Source organism: Anarrhichthys ocellatus, unplaced genomic scaffold (genome assembly GCF_004355925.1).
Source record: "Anarrhichthys ocellatus isolate YVR2014 unplaced genomic scaffold, GSC_Weel_1.0 scaffold12, whole genome shotgun sequence".
Taxonomy (NCBI): Eukaryota; Metazoa; Chordata; class Actinopteri; order Perciformes; family Anarhichadidae; genus Anarrhichthys; species Anarrhichthys ocellatus.
The window spans coordinates 6399879-6421985 of record NW_022280042.1 but is presented as its reverse complement, the minus strand read 5'-3'; the positions used below and the strand labels follow the sequence as shown (position 1 = coordinate 6421985).

General features: G+C 46.7%; 4 protein-coding genes across 15 annotated transcripts in view; all 4 read left to right on the top strand.

The window, feature by feature from the left end:
• The first annotated feature begins 156 nt into the window (after positions 1–156).
• Positions 157–9727, top strand: zc3h13 (zinc finger CCCH-type containing 13). Of its 2 annotated transcripts, XM_031852411.1 has the most exons (20): positions 157–352; positions 994–1170; positions 1330–1433; positions 1559–1673; positions 1857–1968; positions 2136–2302; positions 2462–2610; positions 2759–2959; positions 3063–3230; positions 3375–3718; positions 3923–4405; positions 4538–4792; positions 4896–5394; positions 5496–5692; positions 5934–7154; positions 7280–7975; positions 8048–8191; positions 8531–8731; positions 8880–9043; positions 9148–9727. In XM_031852411.1, the coding sequence occupies exons 2-20, from the start codon at positions 1003–1005 to the stop codon at positions 9349–9351; spliced, it is 5592 nt and encodes a 1863-aa protein (XP_031708271.1). In that variant the 5' UTR covers positions 157–352; positions 994–1002; the 3' UTR covers positions 9352–9727. The 2 variants fall into 2 exon arrangements, with proteins under 2 accessions (XP_031708271.1, XP_031708270.1); XM_031852410.1 differs by having other exon boundaries at positions 7280–8191.
• A 1715-nt stretch (positions 9728–11442) lies between these two features.
• Positions 11443–13129, top strand: rpl31 (ribosomal protein L31). Its single transcript, XM_031852415.1, has 5 exons — positions 11443–11498; positions 11963–12066; positions 12212–12337; positions 12868–12980; positions 13066–13129. Exons 2-5 carry the CDS (start codon positions 11963–11965, stop codon positions 13095–13097), a joined length of 375 nt encoding a protein of 124 aa, XP_031708275.1. The 5' UTR covers positions 11443–11498; the 3' UTR covers positions 13098–13129.
• Positions 13130–13220: 91 nt separating this feature from the next.
• Positions 13221–17701, top strand: chst10 (carbohydrate sulfotransferase 10). The gene is made up of 5 exons (XM_031852414.1): positions 13221–14224; positions 14308–14417; positions 14504–14729; positions 14823–14928; positions 15009–17701. The coding sequence occupies exons 1-5, from the start codon at positions 14119–14121 to the stop codon at positions 15559–15561; spliced, it is 1101 nt and encodes a 366-aa protein (XP_031708274.1). The 5' UTR covers positions 13221–14118; the 3' UTR covers positions 15562–17701.
• A 2129-nt stretch (positions 17702–19830) lies between these two features.
• Positions 19831–22107, top strand: part of LOC116386014 (mitogen-activated protein kinase kinase kinase kinase 4) — a 25244-nt gene continuing 22967 nt past the window's right edge. For all 11 annotated transcript variants that reach the window (XM_031851947.1, XM_031851945.1, XM_031851943.1 and 8 more), the window contains exons 1-2: positions 19831–20111; positions 20466–20531. In XM_031851947.1, coding sequence (XP_031707807.1) covers positions 20055–20111; positions 20466–20531 — 123 coding nt within the window. In that variant the 5' untranslated portion in view covers positions 19831–20054. The remainder of the gene's footprint in view (positions 20112–20465; positions 20532–22107) is intronic.

The following is a 22107-nucleotide window of genomic DNA, read 5'->3' as shown; positions in this document are numbered from 1 at the left end:
TGAGTAACTACAAGCATACAAATACTTAAGTACTAGACCTCCTAATCCACACTCCACACCAATTGGTGGCGGTAATGCAACAATTTGTTGTTTGCCAACCGCCAATAAACCCCAAAGAAGAAGAAGAAGACGACCAGTATTCGGTGAATGGCGGCAATGCAACAACACCCTGGAGTACAAACGGCCTCGTAAACCACCGAAGAAGAAAAAGGCAAACGCTCACCCTCGGCCACCATGAAGGGACCAATGGCAGTTTCTGCCCCTGACTTTAAAGAATAAGCCTTGTTATTTCTACAAGTGCTGAATCCACTTCCTGGACTCAAGTCGATGCGACGCCGAATCAATATCTTGGGTGAGACTTTATTTTTAGCTACAATATCCATAAAGCACGCGACTGAAGCTAGCTCGAAGGCCCCGCGCTGACAGAAAACATGAAGTCATTAGCTCTTTGATTCACTAACTTTAGCATTAGCCTCCCTTCAGTTGTGTGTGTTTTTAGCAGGAGGCGGTCAGTCATTAACGGGCGAAACAATCTCCAATCTCACATACACGTGTATGCATGTAAAACATGTAAACAAAAGCAAATATAATAGTGCAGTTAGCTAGGAACTTGGAGCTAACATTAAGCTAGCATGCGAGACTGCTCGAGGAGCACCTGCATCAAGAGGCCGTTTGCGTTGTTTATGTTTTGAATGTGTTGCCACCTATAGTAGAACTGCAGGTAGCCACATTTATATTACAATATTTAAAGAAGGTTGCTTGATTTAAATGATTGTTAGTCGCAATTTATGGTGCTAAAATATGTAACGTTATCCCTGATCCAGAATGAATGGAATCAGGCCTCTATTGGCAGTGTAGTCACTCTGCAAAGATATTTTAGTGCAATGTGAAGTAATTATTTTACATTCATGCTTATGCCTTATTCGGTGTTGTTTTGATGCTGCTGATTAATCGTTGACATTTCATTAAGCATAGTTTGTCCTTTTTTCCCAGTCCTGCAGAATGTCCAAGATCAGGCGGAAGGTAACAGTGGAGAATTCAAAAACCATATCTGATAGCAGCAGCAGCAGCAGCACCACGACCAGCAGCACCAGCAACCCCGCCGCCCCGTCCCGCCGGCCCAGTGTGTTTGAAAGACTTGGCCCCAGCACTGGGAGTAATGCTGCTGATGTATGTATAACCTGATAATGCATAATACTTCCTTTTTAGCAGCCTGCTGTGTTGTGTTCTACTGAACTTGGTGTCCTTGTTGCATCCCTGCTGTGATGTTTGTCTCATTATAGTGGATGTCCCTGTATCTCATCAGGCTCATTTGTATGCGTCTTTCAGAGTCACTGCAGAAATTGGCTGAAGACCGGTAATTGCAGTTACGGCAACACTTGTCGCTACACACATGGAACTCAGCCACGAGGCAAAGGATTTAGCTTCAGCCGGTAAGGTGGCTTGTTTTAATTTATTTTGGTGCATGATTTTAGTTTTTTTGCTTGTCTTATTATCCATAGCGTTGTTGACTCGTAGGTTGTGTGCATTCATGTCTGTGTTTGTCTTAATGGAGCAGGTCAGCCGAGAGACCCACAGGTGATCTGCGGGAGAGGATGAAGAATAAAAGACAGGATGTTGACCCAGAAAACTTGAAGCGAGAGCCAGACGAGCCCACATCCCCCACAGCGAGAGTGAGTTCTCTGCTCCCTCGGTCTCTAATTTCAACATATTGTCAACATGTGTAAATTGACTTGGAACTTGAATTGTTGTTTTGAACCTGGAACTGCGAGACATTTAGCCGATATAGAATAAGCACAGGAAGTGACGCAACATGCCGGTGTCGTTCTAACATCCGCGTGCGTATCCTTCTGCAGCAGAGAGACTCTTCCAGAGGCCGACACAGGGAAAAGGAGGATATAAAGATCACAAAGGAGCGCACCCCAGCCAGTGAAGAAGAGCCCACAGAGTGGGAAACCAATCGCGAAGGTTAGCTTGTTTTGTTCAAGTTTTATGGACAAGTGACCTTATGATTTGGGGATTTCCGTTTGATTTTCAGATTTGAAATGAACTAAATATCATCAATGTGGGCTTTGACATGACAGGTGCAAAGATTCAGATTTTTCTATAGAAGCCTCTTTTTTTTTTTGTTTAAGACTCAGATATCGGTGACTACGACTACGAGTTATCCCTTGAGATGAAGCGACAGAAGATTCAGCGTGAGCTGATGAAGTTGGAGCAGGAGAACTTGGACAAGAGGGAGGACATTGTCATCAAGAAAGATGAGACCCCCACCAAAACAAGAGCCACCGCCATGCCGAAGGTATGTTTCTGCCTTTGTTTGGATTCTGAAGAAGAGAATGCTTTTTTTGTATTTAGCCGGAAAGTGTTTTCTAAAGCATCTCTACTTCCAGGAGAGCAGCTGACTGTAGGAGGGACTCTGATTTTAATTTCATCTTGATCTGTCATCTCTGTCCTTCAGGCCTCCCCAGAGCCGTTAAGCAAGCAAGACTCGCCCTCATCCAGGAAGTCAAGTGGATCCCCAAAACACAAAAGTGGAACCAAAGGCCCGGGCTCTGGAAAGAAAGAGAAGAAGGCATTAGTGCCCTCGCCGGTTTTAGAATCTACCAGGTAAGAGTCTGGGTTTGCATTTGATTTTTAGATTCCAGGATGAAGAGTCTCATAAACTACTCAACAGTTTTCACTGACATTTGCTGGAAAGTTAGGCCATTTGGGAAGCAAGAAGTGCTTTAGACTTATTCTCTCCTCTTCCGTCCAGGCCTTCAAAAGGGAGCCACAGTAAGAAGAAAGGGCCCCGGACCCCGAGTCCTCCTCCCCCAGTCCCTCTAGATATTCCTGTAATTGGGAAGAAACACAAAGGCAAGCACAAGAACAAGGAGAAGTCTGTGGAGAAGCAGAAGGAGGCGAAAGATCGGGGGCGAGATACAGAAAAACACAAAGAGAAGAAGGAGAAACGCAGGTGAAGTGTGGATCGGAGTAATGGTGTAATCAACATTAAGCTGAATCTTCTTATTGGTGTTCTGTGTGGTCGTTTATCGAAGGATTCCTCTTTTTGAACATAGGGACCGATCAGACAGTTCCCACAAGGCCAAGCGGTCAATGACATCAGAGGAGCGTTCCGGTAGTGTGTCATCTCCCTCCAGGGGCACTTCGCCCCCAGCCAGGAAGAAATCCACTTCTCCGAAGGCTTCGTCCCATAAGACCCCCACACTGGTCTCCCCTCCTCGCAGGTAAGCACACCTGGGCCACGGAGCAAAGGTTTTCTTGCAGAAGGCGTTAATCGCTACAAAACTAGTCTGTCTGTTGGTATTATTTGTTAGAATGATCATAACAGTATGATTTAATCATTAAATGTCTCTCCTTTGTCACTGCAGGTCACCCTCTCCTCCACGCCACCAGCGCACCCCCACTCCTCCACGCCACCACTCGCCCTCCTCCCACTCGGGTTCCTCTGCCCAGCGGCACTCTTCGTCTCCTCGCCGCCGGCGCTCGTCCTCTCCCACCTACCACCGGAGCGCGGCGGCCCCGGCGTCTGCCTCCTCCCCTCCGAGCTCCCGGCGCTCCCGATCACCTCCCGCCTCCCACGGCGCCGCCTCTCCACACCGCCGATCTGACAGATCGAGCCCCAGCCAGCGCCACTCCAGTGGCCGCGAGAGGAGCCGTGGTGAAAGAGAGAGGAGTCCGCCTGCTCAGGAGCGCAGGCATGAGCGCAGAGATGGTGACTTTCTGTTCTAGTGCTGTGTTTTCTTGTTTCTCTCATAGTTTATCTTTTTTTTAACCATATTTAACACATTCAATTTAACACATTGACCACTTTTATGATTAACAGGAAATTAAACTGCCACAATTCTGATCAATTAAGCAATTGCATTTCAAATGATTTCTTTCATCAGTTGTTAAACTTTGTTTCTCTTATAAACAGAAAGCCGCAGCAAGCGAGAAAAAGAGCGCGACGAACGGGACTATGACTCTGAACAGGTCTCATCACGGGACGCTCGCGATGACCGCGAGACCAGAGAGGCTCGTGAGCGACGGGACGGTCGCGACCGAGGAAGGGAAACGACCCGAGATTCTCGTGACAATCGAGACAACAGGGACGTGAAGGACTCCAGAGAGAGCAGAGCAGAGACCCGCTCCAGTCGAGAGTCGCTGGAGCGCCGTGACCGCGAACGGGAACGAGAGAGGGACCGGGAGAAGGAGAAGGAGAGAGAGCGAGAAAAGGAGAGAGAGAGGGAGAGGACTGACACCCACAGGAAGGAGGAACCGGCTCACGAGGACAGGAGTTATGGGAGAGGTCATGGACGGGAAGACGGAGGAAGAGCTGAAGGAAGGACGGACAACAGGACAGACAGAACTGAGAGAAATGGACGAGGGAGAGGGCGTGCTACTGAAACTTCTGATAAAGGCAAGAACTGACATCACATTGTGCTTTCAGTTCCATAGTGGGTTTTATTTGTGGCCATAAGGAAATGTTTAGTAACGAGGTTTTTAGGTAATGCTTACAGCACATTAAAGTTCCTCTGTTATTTAATTTCAGGCTCAAACAGGAACTCCCGGGGTTCCCAGCTGGAGAACAGCCATGACAACTGGGAGTCGCGGAGCAGCGCGGTGCGTGAGCGGAGTGTAGAGAGGAGCACCGACCGCACCGCTACCGAAAGGAGCTCTGAGAGGGGCGCAGACAGAGATCGCTATGAGGGTGACAGGAGAGGAGAGCAGGCCAGAGACTCCTCCTACGACAGGAGAGGAGGGCACGCAGAGCGGGATCGCAGAGACAACCGAGAGAGAGGTGGAGGTGAGGATTTGCTTTATTTTAAGCCTGCAAAAAACATCGTATTGTATGGTAGTTTTTTATCCAAAATGTGTTTGGCTAAGCTTTTTAATTTTCTGTTTCCCAGATCAAAGAGCAGCCTCTCCAAATAGACACCAGGGGAGATCAGATGAGCCTGAGAGGGAGGAGAGGAGGGAGGACCGCAGGACAGATAGAACGGAGGAGAGAAGAGACGACAGGACTCGTGACCGGGAGAGGGAGAGGGAGCGGGAGAGAGAGAGGGAGAAAGAGAAGGACCGAGAGAGGGAGAGGGAAAAGGAGCGAGAGAAGGAGGCGGAGAGGGAGCGGGCCAGGGAGAGAGAGCGGGAGCGGGAACGAGAGAGGGAGAGAGAGCGAGAGAGGGAAAGGGAGCGGGAGGAGCGGGAGCGAGAGAGGGAGGAACGGGAGAGGGAGAGGGAGAGGAAGGAGCGGGAGAGGGAGCGGGAGAGAGAGAGGGAGCAGCGGGAGAGAGAGAGGCAGCGGGAATGGGAGGAGCGAGAGAGAGGGCGAGAGGAAAGGCGGGAGAGGAGAGATGACACCAGGGACGACCGGCCCATCAGAGACACCCGGGATGACCGCAAGACGAGGCACGTATCAGCCTCCACAATTAATCCTCAAGTTTACAAATGTTTATGTTTACTGGTATTTGAGGAGTATGTGTAATAATTCTCCTCCTCTCTCCTTTTAGTCGCAAGAGGCCCAGGGTGGAGAGCAGCCCGAGCCCAAGGGCCTCGCCGAAGCGAGCTGCTCGGGACGTCAGTCCTGCAGACAGCGACGGCTACAACAGTGCAGAAGAGAAAAGTGAGCGCCCGATCGGCCGAGGGCCGGCCAAGCTCCACCCTCCGCCCCTCCTCCCCAGCCCAGTGTGTCTGCATCCACCTGACAGTAGGGGAAATATTTTTGCAAGGACACACTCGTGTTTGTTGGGGAATTCACTGCTCGTGTACTGCCATTACAAAAAAAAAAAGTTGTTCAAGGGAAATAAGCTGTTAATCATGTTCTGGCCAATGAACATCAACTGGTTTCCTGGAAATGGCACAGATAAACAGTCTGTTGTCAAAGCTGATATGAGAATGATTGCTTTTATGCTAAGTACTGAGTGTGGTATGTGACTTTTCATGTGCAGGTGCTGACAAAAATCGCATGCTGAGCCAGGTGGTGCGGCCCCAGGAGCCCTTGTTGCGTTCTCCCCCGAGGGCTGTTCCGACTGATGAGAAGCCCGCTCACTGGAAGGATGAGGAGCGCAGAGGAGCCGCTGACAAAAGGGAAGCACGCAGCCGCCATGAGGACCTGGAGCCTCGCGGGGAACGCACCAGAGGAGGCGACAGGCGAGGAGAGCCCCTTGTGGAAACCCCGTCCGACTCTCGTAGCAGAGGCAGAGACCAGCGAGAGTCCACGCCGCCTCCCCCGCCCCCCCCTCCTTCGGCCCTCGCCGCTTCCAGCGAAGACAGAGACACTGCTGGCTCACAGTCCCACGAGGAGGGTAAAAAGAAGACAAAGTCTCAGAGGAAGGGACTGAAGAAGGGTCGCAAGGAAGAGGAGGTTGGCGGTGGCAACATTCTGGCAGGTGCGGGAGAACGTTTCAAGTCCGAGCCCCCAACCAGCGGTGCTGTAGACGTACCTCCACCCGTACACTCGCCCAAGAAAGGAGCCAAGAAGAAGGCGCTTGATCGAAAGAGGAAACGGTCACGAGAGGGAGAATCTGATGTGTCTGATGAAGATTTATCTGCCCCTCAGCCACATAATAAGAGGAAGCGAGGGCCCAGGACGCCACCACCGTCGATGAGGCCGGATCACCGTGGTACTGGAGGCATCACAGAGCCATCTCCTCTGTCCAAAATGGACAACTTCAGTGACTGGTCAGATGAGGAGGTCACAGACCGAGGAGCACCACTGGAAACACAACCTCCACCGGCTCCGGCTGAGCATCTTAAGAGAGGTGTTGTCCCCAGAGTGGGCAGGGACAGGGAGCGGTGCCACCCTCCTCCCATCGCCCCTCTGCTCCCCCAAGATCCTCCAATACTGCTGCTGCCGACTCTGACTCCGCAGCCCCTCATGTCCCAGCCGCTGCTCCGCAAACTGCCCCCGGAGCAGACGCGCAGCAGCAGCATGGGGAGCAACCAGAGCCGCACGTCATCCAGACGCTTGCGATCACCCTCCAACGAGTCAGCGCACCGAGAAGACCCCCAAGGTCCACGACCCCGCCGGGGCAGGCTGCAGGGTGCCAACTCTCGGGACCGAGAGCGGGAAAGGGAGAGGCCAGTCGTGACTGACCCTCCGGTGGCCGAGAGGAAGTCTCGAATCGACCAGTTGAGGAGAGGAGAGCCCAGTCGCAGCACCTCCTCAGGTAGATGAACACACATCTTGACACCACATTTATCTTTTTGTAAACGCTACTGACAGGATCATGCTTAATTATAACACTGAACTCTGATTCCAGCTTAACTCATATCTGTCTCTGCTGTCTTCCAGACCGCCAGGATTCACACAGCCACAGCTCCAGGCGCAGCTCCCCTGACTCTGAGAGGCTGGCCAGGTCAGAGTCCCGCGCCGGCTCCTACGACAGTCGAGAACGGGAGAGAGACAGGGAGCCGTTTGAGCGGGAACGAGACCGAAAGGACCTCCGGCCTCAGCAGCAGCAGCAACCGCAGCAGCAGCAGCAGCCCCTGCTCCTCCAACCGCCCCTACAACAGCCAAGAGACTGGGAGCCTGAACCCAGGGACTGGCCTAGCAGGGCACGGGAGCCCCTACTGATGCGGCCTGGCCGGGAACCTCTCCTGAGGGAGCGGGACATCAGGGACAGGGAACGCTTGCTCCCCGAAGGACTCATGCAGCAGCACGAGCGGGAACGGGAAAGAGAGCGAGAGAGAGACGGTAGAGGTGACCGAGGCGGCGATCGAGAGAGGGAGAGGATGATGATGATGGACCTGCCGCCCCACGGAGACCCCAGGGCCCCGGCACGAGGCGACCTGAGGGGCGACCTGAGGGGCGACCTGAGGGGCGACCTGAGGGGCGACCTGAGGGGCGACCTGATGAGACAGGAGAGGAGCGAATATGAGCCTCTGCTGCCAAGAGAGGCCTTCAGCCCTCCAGAGCCGGAGAAACCAAGCAACAGTCACCATGTCATAGGAGAGCAACGGGAGCTGGAGAAGACGGACAGCATCGATGGTAAGAAGATCAAAACACTTTATTTTGTCACTTTCTTTCCGAATTTCCAACATGAAGTCTTTGTGTTCTCAGGAGACGATGATGGGAAAGAAGACGATGGCCAGTCAGTTGCGTCTGTGGGAGAGGAGTATGAACCGATCAGTGATGATGAGCTGGACGAAATTCTGGCCGACAGCCAGAAAAAAGAGGATCAGCAAGACGATGAAAAAATTACAGGTACCAAGAAATACTTAGAAAAATGAAATACACACACACATACAGTTGTGTGAAAAAGTGTTTGCCCCCTTCCTGATTTCTTATTTTTTTTGCATGTTTGTCACACTTAAATGTTTCAGATCATCAAACAAATTTAAATATTAGACAAAGATAACACAAGTAAACACAAAATGCAGTTTTTAAATGAAGGTTTTTATTATTAAGGGGGAAAAAAAATCCAAACCTACATGGCCCTGTGTGAAAAAGTGATTACATATACATATGTATATATATATATATATATATGTACGCTACCCAGATGCTCCTTTTTAAATCAACATCACTGCCGTGTGTCGACAGGTCCTCTGGATGTCATTGATGTGGACTGGTCCAGCCTGATGCCCAAAACAAAGCCAGAGCCGCGGGCAGCGGGGGCAGCGTTGCTCCGGTTCACCCCAGGGGCCGTGCTTCTTAGGGCGGGAATCTCCAAGCGCCTCGCTGGGCCTGAGCTCCTGGAGCAAGTCAGAGAGGTGTGCAAGTCTGAGCTGGACGACCCCAAAGGTGAGAGTTTGGACATCTTCAGCATTTAACACCAATGCTTGTTGTTTTTGCCTTCGTTATGTTTCTTCTATTTTAAATTGGCAACATGGGTTAGTGTCTGTTTAGTGTGATCCATTCGTCTAAAACTTTGTCCACTCTGTCCTGCCAGATGCTGACAAGCTGTTTGAGCATGACCTGGGGGCTCTGAATATGGCCGCCCTGAACAGGCGGGTGGAGAGGGCAGGTTTGCTGAGAAACCTTGGGCCCTGCTGCAAGGCCCTGTGCGCCCGCAGGGACTTCGCCATCCGCCGGCAGCTGTTAAAAAATGACAAGGTAGAATGAATCCAATACTGCAGTTACTCTGCGTCAATCTTGGCTGCATTCTCAATTGCGTTGTTTAGAGAGATGTGTTTTTAAATCTGCTTCTCCTTCTTCAGGGCCTCACCAAGCAGTACCCCGCTACGCCCGTGGTGGACAACGAGCTGCTGCAGATGAGCATGCGTCTCTTCAGAAGGACCGTGGCTGGCCCCGCCGCGGGCCCAGAGCGGGCCGAAGCCAGTGGGTCGGTACCAGCAGCCGAGGTTGCGCCAGCTGGTAGCAGTAAGCTCAGCACAGCGCAGCCAGAGGTGTGTGTGTCCTAAGAGAAATGGGTTTTGATTAGTCAAACACATGAAAGTGAACACGTCTGACTCTGTCCCGTTTCAGTTCATACATAGCATTTTTAGTCATGAGAGGAAATAAAAAGAAAACGTCAAACTTGTGAGTCTCACTCAGTTGTGCTTTACATATTTTGGATGAAGTTCTCTGCCATAGACTACTGGACATTCAAGCCTATGGAGTGTTATGAAACATGTATGAGAGGCGTAAAACCCTAAAATTTCTGTTTTTTGTGCTTTGCAATGGTTTAGAGCATCTTTTTCACTGTCAGTTTCACCTGCCTAACCAAGTTCAAATGACTATTTTGTTTTTGTTTATTGTGCATTGGTTTCTACGACTGCATTAAAATGGTTAGATGTCCATTTTTGTAACGGGTCTTTTGCTTTGTATGAAGTGACTGTTCGGCCTTCAAATCATGTGACTCTTGATGTTATTGCTATTTTTGTTTTTGGTCGTATTACAAAATATCTGCAGAGCAAATCTACAGCGTTTGCTGCAGAGTGTTACTGACCAGCAACACTGAAGTATCCTGCAGGGACTTGAATGTACGTTTCTCACAAATAAGCACTGCAAAACTATTCCGTCATTGAATGTAATTTCTTACACGTGTTAGTCTTTGCAGACGTTATTGCTTATTCCTTGATGTATTTGTGTTGAATGGTTTGGCAATGTCTACCTGAAATGAAGTGAGTGCAGAGCACCATGTAAACTGCAGCGTACCAGACCTCCAACACTCCACATGTGGACTTCCTCTCCTTAACGTTCACCAGCCCACACCATCAAAATGAGGAGCCAAAATGTCCTGATAGGAAAAGACACTAGACTGCTTAGTTTTTAAAAAGGATAAATAGTTTGAGCTTCTGTGTTCCAGTGGTTGACCATCCAGAGTCAGACTAAAAAAGACTTGTACAGGTGGATAAACTGAACCTCTGGGAAGTGATTGTATCATCACTCTTAGTTCAACAATTGACACTTGAAAAGTGCAGGTCATGCATGCTTTGAGTGCTTGGATGCAAATCAATGGACAAACCAGCTTCAGTGTTTCACTGAAACAGCATAAAGAGCATAATTGGAGTGGGGAAAAGGCTGTTATCGTAGAGACCTGGATTCAACATGACACCTCCTCCCGGCCACGCAACTGTGACTTGAAATCAAAGCGACATTACAGACGTGGAGAGAGTGGGCTCTGAAGTAGCCCCCGATCTTTAAATCTGACTCTTTTCCTACTTGATATTTATTTTGTCTAAGGTAGAAGGTCAATTTTGAGATGTGCAAGTGATATCTGATTTAACGTTGTATTTTTATTATTTTTTTTACTGAAAAATAAATGAATGACATTTTTCACATTGTGATGACATTTTGCCAAATAACGGCAACTTTGGACCTGGAGGACTTAAATGTAAAGCTAGTTTATCAGGATTGCCACATTCAATTCCCACAGTGAGCTACGAGATGCGACTTTTTGCATTTTGAGGTAAGTGTTGAATTTGACATGTAACCATAGCCTCTTCTGAGGAAACACACAATTTTATAACTTTTACAATTGTGTTCAAATGACAGCTTTAGGGCATTTAATACAAGTGTTTGATGAAGACTTGAGACAACAGTAGAGCAGGTGTCTCATAGCTGGTTGCAGACCTCATAAGCCTAACACTCAAAATAAAGCATCTATTTTACTGTGAATGGTTGAAATGCCTCTTCTTATTGTCTGTCTTATAAGCTGGTTCAAAGCCTTAATTAATGCTTCTACGTTGGTATGCAAAGGCCCATCGCGTGTGATTACGTTATTCAGTATTGTACCTCACCACACAGGTCAGCTGACATTCTTGATCAAAAGAAAAACGGATCATTATTATTGTGATTATAAGTGACATAAGCTGAATCTTTACGTTGCACATAAATACTTTTCATACATTTTTTATTTTGTGTCCATGTTTTCTTTATAAAGTCTGATAATGCAAAAGTTTCCATCTCTTGTCTTCATAAACTCACACTGCTAACGTCTGTTCTCGGAACCTTTACTCCTACGTTTGTTGTTGACGAACATCATATAAAACGGACCGGTTTCCTTTACCCACAATTCTCTGCGTTTGGTCCGTCCTTCCGACTTCCGCCTCAACTACGAGCCGAAGTGAGTATTCTTTCGGAAATTTTATTTCTACAATCTATCACCATCCTGTGATATTTAAGACAGCACTGACCGCGTATTTTTTACAAATATACACATTAGTGTTGCGTTGTCCTTCGTGTGTGGTTTTTTTATGTGGTATAGCGTATTAAAATACATTTAAAGTCGAAGAACGTTACGGCATTGATTCGACCGTAACTGCTTCGATTAGCCTGCCTGTCCAGTGCCCAGTTTGAGCTAGAAACAGTGTTTATATTGTTTCTAGCTTAATCCACTGGTAGTTTAAGTTGCTTATTTAGCACAATTGCTGTATATCGTACCCTTTAGCCTGCAGGCTAGCTGATGTACAGCAACGTTAGGGAGAGTAAGCTAGCTTTATGCTAACGTTAGACGTGTTTGTGATATAACGTTAACACTTAACGTAGCATTCATATGCTCATGCAGTGATCCATGTATGTTGTTTCTAGATGGCCCCGACCAAGAAAGGAGAGAAAAAGAAGGGGCGTTCAGCCATCAACGAAGTAGTGACCAGAGAGTACACCATCAACGTCCACAAGCGCATCCATGGAATGTGAGTACAGCAAGCCCATGTGTCTATAAATTGTTTATCCAGATGTGATTAACAGTAAATCTTTTATTTGCTCACAGGAGACAAAATTAGTGTATGTTTTGGATTTGATCAATTCGGTGAGATTAATGGTGTCTTCTCCTTGCAGTGGTTTCAAGAGGAGGGCTCCCCGCGCCATCAAGGAGATCCGCAAGTTCGCCATGAAGGAGATGGGAACTCCTGATGTCCGTATTGACACTCGCCTCAACAAGGCAGTGTGGAGCAAGGGTGTCAGGTGAGATGATACTCCCATTTATACTCGTGACTAAGTTTGCTGTTGGTATAAACCTCCTCTCACTTTGCATTCTTGTGCTCTTATTAGTTTGTGGTGCAGGGAAAAAGCATAGTTTGTATTGTGTTTCTGTGAGACTGCATGATATAGAGAAACGGTGTGTTTTAGTCTGATATTTATCACTTAAACTTTTCATTTAGTGACTGCCACCTGCTTGAATTTAAGAAGGGTGACGGATGTTGTAAAAAGAAATGTTTATGTGAAATTGTTAATTTCTCCACCCGTCTGTCAGCTCAGACAAGAAGTGCCTTCTGTACCAAGGACTGAGACGTCAGAGTGGTTTATGATTTTTTTAATGTGTAGCCAGTGAACATACTCTGACCGCTGTGCATCATGAATATACAAGATGATGGGAGGAGTTGTCGTCACTCTGATTCAATACTGTCAACAAGGCCGTGACACATCTGCTGACCAATTGGGCAACATCTTGACTAGTTTGCATTTAGTTATGATTGTAACTTTGTGATGTGCAGAAACGTGCCATACAGGATGCGCGTACGACTGTCCAGGAAGCGTAATGAGGACGAGGACTCCCCCAACAAACTGTACACCCTGGTCACATACGTTCCTGTCACCACATGCAAAGGTGAATACGCCGCTAACTGACACAGTCATTCGCCTCCTGAAGCAGTAAAGACATTTAATTAATCTTTTACTTCTTTTTCCAACAGGTCTGCAGACAGTCAATGTTGATGAGAACTAAACTCTGCGAGTCGAATAAATAAAATAAAAGGACCTCTTGTCTTCTGTCTTTATTTCTGTTTCTGCACTGAATGTTATATTTGGAGTGTTTTGTATTTGTATTAATGTTATAATCATTTCAGAGGAATAGTCATGTTTTAAACTATTTATTCTAAAAGTCAATTACAACTCGATCCGAATACAGATGTGTTGTTGTGCCGTGCTGGGTATGAAAGCTAACTGGACTGCAACTACCATTTCCCCAATAAAGAGCATAGTATCAAATATGCAGACAGACCATGTCTCTTTCTACAACAAAGATATTGTTTCAGTCTTGAGTGATGATCCTGTTCTGGCTTTAAAGTATTTAAAATACAAATGGGTTGGTAGCAAAAGGTGCCTCGGCAGGTCATTGAGATCTTGTGGACAGTAAACAATTTAGTCACTCATTAAACTGCAGAAGAATTAAATGTTGTTCAAATTATAGGTTAAGACATTTAGAGCTATTCCAGTGCTGATGCTAAAGACAATACATACAGCTGCTTCATGCTCAATAAATAACAGACATGAAACTTAAGATGGCATACATGTGTTTTTTTTATACAACCATTCTTTCAAATATATTAGACGATCAAACTCCCAGAGTAAACAGCTGGAGACAGTAAGAGACAGATGGCAGCAGTAAATGAGCGCTACCACCATGCTGCCACTAGAGGGAGCGACTTGTTCGCTAGCAGTCGGATGTTGTGAAGTACAGAGACGATGATGGCAGCGTACTACATTTCCTCCAGAGTTTGTGCAACTGTGAAGTAGCTGTAACTCAATAAGAAGCTAAGACGCAAGGCTGCTCTGGAGTCAGTTTTAGACACTGAATGAACCTCACCGACAAACACTTCGCGTGGATCAAGTCGTCTGCTTCATATCTGGGAGGGACAGGTGTGGCTAGCTGTTCGGCTAACTAACTGACACGCTAGCTGAGCTAAGCTAACAGCTAAGTTAGCGTGTCCAGGTGGGAGCGTCGGTGTTTCCATGGCCGTCGGCTGATGGGCGAAGCGATGCGGCACCACTGGCTGCTCCTTGGGGCGTGCGGCTGGGTGCTGCTCATCCTGATGTTCGTCAGCAAGTTCATCAGCTTCAGAGCTGTAGACGGTCAGCTGCCATGTCTGTTATTGACTACTACAGGCAGCGATCGGGGTACATGTGATCACCCCATCTCTGATGTGTGTTTTCAGACTACGGAGAGAGGGTCGGTGGTCAGAGTTGGACGGTACCAGGCACCAAGGTGGTTAGACCCATCCCTGTTTCCAGCCCAGTGAAACCAGCCCCAAAACCATCTGACCAGGTGACTAATGCAGCTGATTATACTCCCATTAATCTCTGCAATAACACTTCATTCATTCACGTTAATGTTGTATATCTGTGTGTCAGCCCTCAGCGGTGCCTACAGGGACAGATTGGCAGCCGGTCGTTTATAAGCGAGTCCAGTTGCTCTCAACTGTGTGCAAGAACAGCAGCCTCAGGAATCTGACTCACGCCGCCATCAGCAAGTTTGTCCTGGACCGCATCTTTGTCTGCGACAAACACAAGATCTTGTTCTGCCAGACGCCGAAAGTGGGCAACACACAGTGGAAGAAGGTCCTCATTGTGCTCAATGGTAAGTGAGGGTAATAACAATGTTTAGAGAGTAAAACATGGGCAAACATAATTGTTTAATTCAGTGGATGACTTGTGTTATTAACATTGGCAGGAGCGTTCCCGTCTGTGGAGGAGATCCCAGAAAACCTCGTTCATGACCACGAGAAGAACGGCCTGCCCCGTCTGTCGTCACTCACGCCGCAGGAGATTACTCACAGGTTGGTTTAAGACTCGCCAAGTAGAGGGATTCGACCCCTCACAACAATTATTTTCTTAAAACCCTCGTTTGTCTCCACAGATTAAGCACTTACTTTAAATTTTTCATCGTGAGAGACCCCTTCGAGCGCCTGATTTCTGCCTTCAAGGACAAGTTTGTGAAGAACCCGCGCTTCGAGCCGTGGTACAAGCACGACATCGCCCCAGCCATCATCCGCAAGTACCGCAAGATCCACCGCGACAGCAACCTCGCCGCCTCCGGCCTGCACTTTGAGGACTTTGTCCGGTACTTGGGCGATGTGGAGGGCCGCCAGCGCATGGACCGGCAGTTCGGCGAGCACATCATCCACTGGGTGACTTACGCGGAGCTGTGCGCGCCGTGCGAAATCCACTACAGCGTGGTGGGCCACCATGAGACACTGGAGCAAGACGCGCCCCACATCCTCAAAGCAGCGGGCATCACCGGCATGGTGTCCTACCCGGATATTCCTCCAGGCATCACCCGCTACAACAGGACCAAGGTGGAGCAATACTTCTCAGGCATCAGCAAGCGGGACATCAGGCGTCTCTACGCACGATACCAGGGGGACTTTCAGCTGTTCGGCTACCCGAGCCCAGAGTTTCTACTGAACTAAAACAATGATTAACACTCACTAAAAGATAGGAAATCCTCTCAACATCTGTGCTTTACTGAGACAGAGGTGTATTGTAGCTGACTGAACTGGCAGACCCGAAAGCCCGGCTGTAACGTTCTTATTTTAGAAGTACCGTAGTATCATGTAATGACATTCAGTGGCGATAATAGCTGCAGAATTTCTCATTTTGTGTGGTGGAAAAAGTGTCAATATGAAGATAAAATCCAGGTACAGAACTTATATTTAATGTTGAATGATGCATCCTCATAGTGAGAGGTGTTCTCTGTAATACCAGGCCTGGTACCCTGTCATGTAGCTTCTATACTGGACCACGCGGGTCACCGTTTCAAAAGGAAAGCTCTGCGTTTAGACACGCTGTGTCTTTTCTGTACCTCTCGCTCTCATGCTAGACGTAGGCGAAGCTATAGTCTGTATTAGGGATTCTAACTTTTTCAGACAAGGAGAGTGAACGGTGGGAATATAAGACAAACTTCTCGCGGTTAACTTTTTATATATTTTTACCAGTTTCTCCATTCAAAGGCATGTTAAAGGGATAGTTTGGGTGTTTTGGGTTGTTTGAGGTACCTATTTATGGTCAGTTTATTTCCTACAGCAGATGACAGATGACACGCCCCCAATTTGGGGAAACAGACAGTAGTTACTGCAATAGACGGGGGCAAACTATCCCTTTAATGTTTTGGAAGAAAGTAAAATACTCTTCAAATACCATGAAAATACTTCCACACTGAATCAAAGGCCTTGGTCCCGCCCCTCAGTGTATCCATTGTTGTGGTGGTTCTGCCTTTACTGAAGCTGATGTACGACGCGTTTCTTTTATTCAGCTGTTAAACTGCACTGGGACATTGAAGGAAATTGGCACTAGATTTTAGAGGATCGTTTTTCTATCAGAAATGTACTGTGTAAATGTTCTTTAACTTGTCTTGCAACTCAACATTTGTACTACATGTTGCTATTTATAATACATCATTATTAACCTGACACGAACTCTCTGCAGCCACCTGGTGACCCTTTTTGGACAGGCGGTTATAATACGAGGACGACACGAGTAAGTAATAAAGTTCCATGTGAAATATTGTGCTGTTCTTTCTTCTTACGGATACAAATTGTGTGTGGGTAAAAAGCAAACTGGTGTGAGCTCTGAGAAAGCACATTTACCATCAAGTCACATCTGGATGTGGTCCACATGTTCTGTTTGTTGCTGCAATAACAGCAAACACCCACAAGGTGGCAGTAAAACACCTAAAATGTGACTGCTGAGTTCAGAAACCACAAATCACATTGAACCCTTCCACCTAACTCACCACACAGGGTTGTTGTTGATGTTGACATTTGAACCATGGGCAGCAGGGCAAAACAATGACTTCATAGCCATAAGTCAGCAACAAACACTTCCAGACAGAGCGGGGTGGAGCAGTATTTACAGTATCAGTGTCGTCTGTGCAAGCTCACCTTTTGCCGGATGGATTTTAAGTTGCTTTACGGAGCTGAAGCTTTAGTTAAGTGTTACACTGAGTGTCTGAGTTGAGGCTTTGTGCATGCATGCTCATGTTGTGTGTGTGTGTGTGTGTCTCCCCACTGCCAGGTCGCCTCTTTCACCCTGTCAGACTGGTTCGCCCTGCCCCGTCGTTTAAACGTTGAGTCGAGGTCTGTTTAACCAAAAGCTTATCTTTTCTGTTTGTGGAGATTGGTTGTGGGTTTGTGATGAATAACTGGAGCAGCTGTTTCCTCTCTGCAGTGGACTCAACACAAAAGATCCATGCCGGGTAGGATCAATACATATCTTTAAAAATATCCTCTGTTTATGTAACTTATGTAACAGACTTGGAATGGCATTGAAGGAGACAACTCAGAGGGTAGCTTTCCAGCATTTATTCGCTGCAGAAGACAAAATAAATCACAGTTTCTTCCTGGTCTCACTCTCTTTATACATCCGCTCCCTCAACAGTACGAAACACCACTGTCTGTGGAAGTCGGGACTAACAGCGACATCAAATGGACAAAACGAACAACTACATGAGGTGGAATGATTAACAGAACCCGCGAAAATTATAACGTTAAACAAAGGAAAATACATACCTGCAGAAGACAACATAAATCACAGTTTCTTCCTGATCTCACTCTCTTTATACATCCGCTCCTAAACATGCAAGACAACAGAATTCACACAAAGGAATGCCAAAGTATCTGCGTCGTTACGTTATATGACAGGGCAGCCTGACGTAAAAGTAAATGGCGCCAAAAAGGCTAACTGAAACAGCCACTGAACTTATATTTTCCAGTCAAAACGGCACGTAACAGCTTGATAAGGTCATCGCCTTAGCAGTTACTAAAGTACGTAGCGTAAACAGTTACATTCCCGAAGAAAACAACAAAACAGTGCAACAACATTATTCCACACAACTTACCCTCAACAGTACGAAACACCACTGTGAGGGCAAGTCGGGACTACGGGTGCTTTGGAGGTACAAAAGAGGCGAGACGCCGCTTCCGCAGGAAGAATTAACAAAATAAAATGCTAAATAAAAATAGCTCATAAAGATAGAATTCACACATACTCAACAGAATAATAAAGTACATTTTTAAATCTGTTACACATATACTATATTATGTAGCTGCTTTATATTCAACCTGCCTTGAGAGTACAGAAAGGTGACAGCGGTCGTAGCACCTTTGGGTGCACAGCTGGCAGCCCTTTAAGAATTCAGTATGTGCATACCTATACATTGATCTGCTGTTTTTGGAAGCTGAGGCTGCAACTCAGGTAGAATACAGACCACCTGCGTTGACTGAGCTCTGACAAATGTATTATTAATAAGGAGGTAATCACCAAATATCACTGACCAAACACTCAATTGAGAAGCATGATGTAATGAAATACTGTTATTTAGCTATACAGTAGATCAATACTTGAAGAAGGTAGTTAAAAACAGTGTTATTCATTATAATGGTGCTGAATAATGCTATTTCCCCCCCATGTCCCATGCTAACATACCCAGCATCACTCCTGAGATTGCTCACTTGCCACACCCATGATTACCAATATTGACACTCGATCATGCGCATGTCCACAAGGATGCTGTGTGTGTTTGTGTGGGGGGGGGGGGCTGCTTCTGCCCCACCTGCCTCACCGCTCGTGTGAGTTGTTTCTATGCAAACATGCAGGTTGGTGTAAAAGGTGGTAACTCGAGGGTGTGTGTGTCGATAGTGCGTTAAAAGGCCTCCATGCTCGATGCATGGAGGCCCAGCCCTTTTCTTTCTGTGTGGAGCCGACCGGCTTCCTGTGTTTGTGCGGTTCTCGAGCAAAGCTGTGTCAAGTCAGACAGACGCAGGCAGGGTGAAAGCGGAAATGGGCCGGTTTTGCTTTCAGCATAAAAGATTACAAATATGAAGTAGTAGAAAACACAACTTGGTAACTGAATGACGTAATTTTTTTTTTTTTAACAGGAAAGCAGGTTATTATACATTTTACGAGTCTTTATGACTTATTCCAAACATATGTTTAATTTTTTATTAAAGCCTTGCTATTGTTGTTAATAATCAGTAGTGGGGAGTAACTACATTCACTCATGCAAACAAGGTACTCATGCATTTAAATACTGTACTTTAGTACAATTTTGAGGTAGCCTTCATGTAATTTATTTGTTTATTTCCATTGTATGACCCCTCTAACTACTCTGCTACATATCAGAGGGAAATATTGCTACTTTTTAATGACACTGAGCTGTAATTCACAGAACCAGATGTGTCATATTAAACATAATCAACAAATGAATTAGGAGGCTTTGTTGTAAATTCAACTATAAAGCAGTTAAAACGGCCCCACCTTTACCAAGTGCAACATTTAAGTGCTTACACACTTATTAATCATTAATTGTAAGAAAATAACATTATATATTATAGATGTACAGGATTACAGCAGCATAGTGGATAGTGCAAACAAGATATATAGTAAAAAACAAGATCAAAACAAGTATTATAAATAAGTAAAGAATATTAAATAAGTCAAAAAGTCAAAAATCCACAATAACTAAAATATTATATGCAGTAATTACAACCTTAATAACTTGTCAATCAATACATAGATTGAATCCGAGTACAAACTTGGATTGTAACAATTATTATATTGTTTAAAATGCAATTAAATATCTTGTGTCTGGTTGAAAACACCGAAACAAGGAGAGCAGTGTCAACGAGGCTTTTATGTTGAAACTCTTAGGCGGAAGTGTGGGTTTTGAGCGACACTTGACGTCAGTGGCACGAGCAGAGAGAGCGAGCGGACTGCCCGCTGCTGCCACCTCAACATGGAGTAGCGAGACCCCCAGCATTCACTGCTAAAAAGCGGATCCCACAGAGAGGAATACGCGACGGCCTCTGTCCGATTCTCCCGCAGAAGGTCCCCCCGCAAATAATACACAGCGGCAATATTTTTATTTTCGTGCACGCGGAGGAAAAGCTCGGCTTTAATTTGAAAGATGGCGAACGACTCTCCGGCTAAAAGTCTGGTAGACATAGACTTGGCTTCATTGCGGGTGAGCGCTGCAGAACTGAACCTATGTTTTTTTTGTTTTTCTATAATGTTGTTTTTGCTCGCTTTTATTTACACGTTGCTCGACAAAAACACACGTGCTCCGGTCCGACTGAACGAGTTTAAACTGTGTATTGAAGTATTGAAGAAAATGACCGCTGAGCCACAGCGAGGTGTTGCCAGTGTCTGGTTTTCCTTTGTTCGAGATGCATTTTGTGCATGTAGGGGATATAGACCAGGGGCGCAACAGCTGGCTCACAGTGCACAACGTTGTGTATAAAGAAGAAGAAGAAGAAAAACAATAACATTGCTATTTATTCACACTGAATCGCCCTTTTTCTGTTCTTGTTCTTTTCAGGATCCAGCTGGGATATTTGAATTGGTGGAGGTTGTTGGAAATGGCACCTATGGACAAGTATACAAGGTTGGTGCATGGCCTGTTTTCACTGTGAATGCTCAGGATACATCATGTTATTTTTATTTATTTATTTTACTTATCATGCCTGGGAACAAAGGAAGTGACATTAAGAAAAACACATCCTTTTCAGATGTTTGCTATCAGGCCACATCGTGGATGACTAAGCTGAAAGATGCAATGCTAGTCTAGTAATAGTTTGCTTTATGCATCAGTCTGATCACAGTTCATTGTGTGTGTGTGTGTGTGTGAATCAGACAGTCTACAGTCTGATGCATCACCCGCATTACATCACCTGCCTTCCTGAAAGGTAGGTGAGGAGGCGAGGATGGAAGAACAACATCTGTGACGAGACTAGTCCTGCTGACCGCACGTCTCTGTCTGCTGCAGCTTTTATTGTAACAAAACCAAATCCTGTTTTTAAAATCAGGACCCCCAGTTGAATGGGAATCAGCACCACCTCTCTCCGGGGCCATCTGCTCTCGGTGTCACATTTCCCCCGTTGCGAATGAACATTGCTGCTGTTGAAAGACACGGCCGAGGAGAGAGAGAGAGAGAGAGAGAGAGACATGGAAGTCAAAGATGTGTTTGATTGGAGCGACGGCCTTGGATCGGAGGCTCATCTGTCCTTTAGCTGTGTTGCAGCGGGCCTCCTTGTGTTGTTATTGCTGCAGCTAGCTAGGCTCCATTTTGTTCCCCGCTGCTCCACTGTGAGATGACATTCAACCACATGCCTGTATGTTAAGCAGACCTCTAGTTTGCTGAGCACGGCTGTTAGCAGGCTGGTGGAAACAGGGGGAAAAAAAACCCCATCAATTTGCTTGTGCACTAAGCAGCAAGCTTAGCTGAGTATTTAATTCTGACAGCCCACAGTGCTCCAGTGACCTGCATTCAATCCCCTCGTGCAGTGAACTTCCAAGACCCTCCTCCCTCCTTCCTCAACTCACAGAGCGAACCCCCATCTGTGTGCATGTGCCCGTCCCACTGCCACACCTGGAATGGGCCCTGTGCGGTGTGCAGAGGAGGATGCCGGCATGCTATCTTGCCACCAGATGTTTGTTTTTTTGTCCCGTACGGGACGGAGAATTACTCCTTTTTTTTAATCTCTCGCTCCATTCACTGTCCGGCGCTAATTCTATTTGCGAGTGCTGCTGTGTGGGAATGGAGGCAGTCAGATTAGCCTGCAGTCAACACAAAGACCTGCATGTGATGAGCCAAACCCTCTGTAGGGAAGTCATAGCCCCCGTTTTCGATCAGCTGTCGGTCACTGCCATTGACTGTCATGTTAACCAGTTGAATGAGCATGTGGCCTGATGGGAGGAAGGGTGGGGGGGTGCAACTGGTAGAAGAGCAGCTGCCCAGCTCCAGACAGAAGCTGTCCACTCTCACAAAGCTGAGTTTGTCTCCTCGGTCCGGCAGTCGGGTCTCACAGAAAGGAGGAGTTTGTCTGCAGGGTTTCAAAAAAAAACAAAAAAAAAAAACACACCAAACCGAGACTGAATAATCCCAACAGGCCCCCCAACTGAAAACAGGGTGGAGTTACTTCTCCCCTCCGAGGCCTTTTTTTGTGCTTTGTCAAGCACTT